Raw genomic sequence first — 5,321 nt, forward strand, 5'->3', positions numbered from 1 at the left:
CGTTGGTTATGGGGGCGGGGAGTGAAGGGGGTGTGAAGGGGAAAGTAAGAACATGGATCATGTAACCATGGAAAATTTTTCTAAAAAATAAAAACATAAAATAAAAGAATTCACGTATACACAATTGGTGATTGGGGGAAAAACATAAAATTGCACAGTGTAATTTTTTTTAATTACTCGCTTAATCTGTGCCATTTTCCCAAGCAATGTCAAGTCTTGCAGAAGTTCGCCCAATCATGCTCATTCTGACTCGGGGAAGTGTTAGTGTGAGTCATTACGGCATCTTGCACCAAACATTGGCTCCCACATCAGTCATTGTCCAGAGCAACGGTCGGCAACCTTTTTGGCCGTGAGAGCCATAAACGCCTGCAGAAGGAGGAGGATGGAGGCGGAAGGCGCTGGAATATGGGGCAGGGTCTGAAGGACCCCCTGGGGCACATCCTGGGGCTCTGCCCGGGCTGGCCGGTCGGGAGGTGGAGCCAGATATGGCTCAAGAGCCATACGTTGCCGACCCCTGATCCAGAGTAACAAGTCATGTCCAGGCATCAGAGTAGTACTTCTCTGCTTCATTAATGCTATCTAGTTATTAATAATGGCCCCAGAGTGGCCATAAGAGGAGTGGTACTGGGAGCTCTGAGAAGCCAAGAAAGGTCAGTCATAAAGTGCCTAGGCATGTTCGTGTAAGAAATACTTCCTGAAAAATAGGGTTCGCAACACACATGATTTTCCATTTACATGAAGGGTCTTAGAACATACTGGTTGCATAAAAGAAGGTTCTCCATATCTAGCATTTTACTATTGCTGGAGCAGGGGCTTCTAGGAAGCCTTTCATGGCTTATGAGATGGGTTGGCATGGGAATCCATAGAAGCTGTTCCAGATGAGAAGACAGATGTCAGTGATAACCATAAAAATTAGAGCTAGAAGAGACCATTTAATCTACCTCTTCTAGATACTTAACAATTGCCCAATGCCATGCCTGATTTCATATAAGTTGGTGGTAGAATCAGGACCCCAAAGTCTACATGTTGTATTTAGACTTAAGTTAAAAGTATATCTTTGTTTCTTAAACTTCAGTTTTAGAATCAACACTAAGTTCCAAGACTGTTGAGAGTAGGCAGTTGGAGTTAAGTGACATGCCCAGGGTCAACTCACTAGGCAGTGTCTTGAGTCCAGATTTGAACCCAGGACCTCCCATGTCCAATCCTGGCTGTCCATCTGCTAAGCCAGGCAGCTGCTGCAAATTCAGGTATATCTGAGCATACTCTGCCAGGGAAAACCCAAGTACCCTCCAATGATTGCGCTCTCCTTGGCTAGTACCATCATTATTGGGAAGCAAGGCTCCCGAGAGGTGAATTAGCTCATCCAGGATCTCACAGGCAGCTGCCATCAGAGACACTAACGCCTCCTCCAATGTGGAGGTGACCACGGCCTTTGGAAGTGGAGTGTCTGTGTCGGTGATGGATGATTGATCAGACCTTTGCACGGGCTGTGTGTCTGGCAAAGGACAATCAATCTAGCGAAGTTCAGAGATATCCATCGCCTGGGGAATAGGCAACAATGGTTATTGCTCGCCCCGAACCTTCCTAATAACTCGGTAGATTGAATTGTGCTCTGTGTTGGGGCGGGGAGGGGATGCGCTCTTGAAGCAGTCATACTCTGTGGGACTTTACTTTTTTTTTCCTTTGTATCCCACAGTGCCTGGTACCTAGTATGAATTTCATAAATGTTTGCTGATTGATGAACTTCCCCCAAATAGAACATAAGATGCTCGAAGGTAGAGACTGGTTCATTTTTATATCTGTATACCTAGCAGCTGGGTGGACAGAGGGCTTGGAATGAGAAAGACTTACTTTCCTGAGTTCAAATCTGGCCTCGGAACTTTCTAGCTGTGTGACCCTGGGCAAGTCACTTCACTCTATTTGCCCCAGTTTCCTCCTCTGTAAAATGAGCTGGAGAGGGGCAGCTGGGTAGCTCAGTGGATTGAGAGCCAGGCCTAGAGACGGGAGGTCCTGGGTTCAAATCTGGCCTCAGACACTTCCCGGCTGTGTGACCCTGGGCAAGTCACTTGACCCCCATTGCCTACCCTTACCACTCTTCCACCTATAAGTCAATACACGGAAGTTAAGGGTTTAAAATAAAAAAAAATTATAAAAAAATGAGCTGGAGAAGGAAATGGCAAACCGTTCTAGGATCTTCGGCAAGGAACCCCCAAACAGGGTCTGACCATGGGTCAGACATGACTAACGTGACCCAACAAAAATAATTACGAGCCTCTAGCTAGTTCTTGGAGAGAAGGAGATACTTGATAAAGAGCTTATTGACTGGGGCAGCTTGGTAGCCCAGCAGATAGAGCACCAGATCCTGGGCTCCAATATGGCCTCAGATGCTTCCTAGCTGGGTGACCCTGGGAAAATCCTTTAACCCCTATTCATTGCCTAGCACCCCTGACTGCTCTTCTGCCTTGCAACCAATACACAGTATTGATTCTAACATGGAAGGAAAGGCCTAAACAACATTTTTTTTATCAATTGATCTGCTGAATTGAGTCTATAAGGGAAGGAAGGCTTAAGTGAGGAGAGAGAACAGGAGAGACACTGAGTATAATCTCTAGTTCAATGATTACTCTCCTCCCCCCTTCCAAAAGGCTCGCCCATTGAAATTCATGTTAAGGGTGAAGGGAGAGGCCATTAAGATTGTTGTTAAAGTTTCTAGGGTAAAGGAGAGCACAGATGGCGAGCCGTGACTCTCAAGGATGTCCCTGGGCCTGGCCCCTGGAAAGTTGTAGGCGCTGGGCTTATTTTCCATAAGCGTGGCCAGTTTCGTGCTCTTTCTTGGGATGAAATATGGAAGCGGGACTGGCACGCTGTTCATTTTACTTCGTCTCTGTCACTGATGTGGAGGGGAAATGTTTTAGGGGAAGTCGAATTCTAAAGGTGGAAACAGTGGAAAGCTGTGATAACCTGGATGGCCTTCCCCAGTTCCCCTAGAGTCTGCCTGAAATGCGGCCCATTCCAGGTTTCCAGGTTCTGATGGCCTGAAACAAAGTGTTTTTGGAAATGGAAAAGGTTCAAGATGGCAGCAGGATCCCCGGGGAGCTCGGATATGGTTGTGTCATGTGCATGTTCTCGGTAAAAGCAATAGGTCAGATGGTCTTCTCTGTCTCCTTTTCCCTGGTCCCAGAGAGCAATAAAACCAAGCAGTTGGACTTTTACAGATAGCAAGATAAGCTGGGTATTTGCCAAGTATGCATGTTGGACGGCAGCTGCTCCAGAACACGGAAGAAGCAGAAAAGTCCTCGTGCCTTGGATGTCCTCAGAAGAGGCCCACTGCTCAAAGTTAGGGGGCAGGCTGGTGTGGCGCATAGGCCATTTCCTGCAGCTCAAGTTCGAGTCCCTTGAACCCTGAGCAGTTTTCCATTGGGTATGAGGTAGATGAGGTGACAATGTTTTGATGTACACATGCTCCAGAAGCATTGTGGTATAGTGGATAGAAAGTTGGCCTCCCTGTCAGGAAGACCTGGGTTGAAGTCCTCCTCACCCTTCCTGACACCTGCTTGGGCCTCAGTTTCCTTCTCTGAAAAATGAGGAAATTGGACTAGCCGCCCTTCAAGAGCCTTTCTAGGGCTAGGATCTTATGAGTGATCTTGGGAAAGTCCTTTCATCTCTCTGTGCCTCACTTTCTCCCAATGTTAAATGAGAGATTGAGACCAGATGGCTTCCAAGATCCCTTCCTGCTGAAGACTTCTGATCCTACTAGAAAAAAAATGTATGGATGTATACCCAGCGTGGTAAGAGAGGCAAGTAGTGGGAGCCCTTTATAGGAGGGATGGCATAGGCTGCCCCCATTGCCTGACCTGCTTTTTGGAGCAGAAGCCCTGGAAAACAGCACAGCTACGTTATGGGGTGACAAGTAGAGCCGCTGCTGCTATCCCTGAGGATTGTAAAATGGAGATAAAAGCAAGGAAAACTGGAATCTTAAGATTGGGTTGGTGTCTGAGGCTGGAGAGAGAGAGAGAGAGAGAGAGAGAGAGAGAGAGAGAGAGAGAGACAGACAGAGAGAGACAGACAGAGAGACAGAGAGACAGAGAGAAAGGGGAGTCGGGCCTCTGAAACAGTGTGTCTGTGGGCAAGTCCCTTAGTCTCAGTTTCAAAGAGAAGGTTGTTGGGAGGAAATGATGTATGTAAAGCAGGAGTTCTTAACACGAAGCCCATGTACCTGTTTTAAAATCTATTTGGGTGATTGTATTTCTTTTTTTTTCTAATGAAATTTCAATATTTTATTTTTTTAGAAAAATTGTTCATGGTTACATGATTCTTGTTTTTACTTTCCCCTTCACCCCCCCCCATATCCAACGCGCATTTCCACTGGTTTTAACATGTGTGATCAGTCAAGACTTGGATGATTGTATTTCAATAGAATTTGATTCCTTTATTTTTAATACGTGCATTTAGGGACAGCTAGATAACACAGTGACTCACCCAGGGTCACACAGCCACCGTGGCTGAAATAGAACTTGAAATCGAGGCTTCCTGGCTTGGGGATGAAATCACCCTCAGCTCTACCAGTTTGCTTCTTTGGATGGGTATATACTATTCAAAAGGATGGGGAGATAGGACAGGAACAGCATTGTACATGGACAGGGAGACTCAGGTAGGAAATCCATTGGAATAGAAAGGTATTCTTTCTACATCTCAGGGCAACCCCTCCCCAGAGAACACAGCACTCCTGCGAGCTAGAAAATCCGCTCAAAATTTGTTGTTCCTTTTGTACTAGAGAAGAAGGCATTTTTTTCTCTTTCTTTTAGGGGGTGTCTAGAGTACCATATTGTAAAATTTGGGCGAAGTGTTTAGTCAGAAGATTTTTTTACTCTTAACTTTAAAAAAGAAACTGTGTCTATTGATAGGATTAAAATATCAAACATGTTGCTATGATATAATCCTATCCATATATTTTATTCATTTCTGAGTCTTTTCAGTATCATCTGCGGCTTCCACAGAACTCTCCAAAATTCCCATTTAATTTCTTATGCCGACCCACAACATATTAACACTGTGATGGGGAAAGTTGTGATATGGAAAGGGGAACTGTACTACGTACTGTGGAGATAGAAAAAAGAAATGGGAGAAGAGCTGGGGGAACAAGTTGGCCCAGCTCAGGGACATGGTGTCATGGTGATGGGGGACTTGAATTAGCCAGATGTCTCCAGGAACTAACATACTTTTCTTTCTCTCTCTCTCTCTCTCTCTCTCTCTCTCTCTCTCTCTCTCTCTCTCTCTCTCTCTCGCTCTCTCTCTCTCTCTCTCTCTCTCTCTCTCTCTCC

At 45.6% G+C, this 5,321-nt stretch overlaps 1 protein-coding gene across 1 annotated transcript in view; it reads left to right on the plus strand.

The window, feature by feature from the left end:
- The first annotated feature begins 236 nt into the window (after nt 1–236).
- Nucleotides 237–5,321, plus strand: part of OPHN1 (oligophrenin 1) — a 195,844-nt gene continuing 190,759 nt past the window's right edge. Inside the window, exons 1-2 of the mRNA XM_044682887.1 lie at nt 237–330; nt 584–640. Coding sequence (XP_044538822.1) covers nt 237–330; nt 584–640 — 151 coding nt within the window. The remainder of the gene's footprint in view (nt 331–583; nt 641–5,321) is intronic.

This window comes from Gracilinanus agilis, chromosome X (assembly GCF_016433145.1).
Source record: "Gracilinanus agilis isolate LMUSP501 chromosome X, AgileGrace, whole genome shotgun sequence".
In the NCBI taxonomy this organism is placed as follows: domain Eukaryota; kingdom Metazoa; phylum Chordata; class Mammalia; order Didelphimorphia; family Didelphidae; genus Gracilinanus; species Gracilinanus agilis.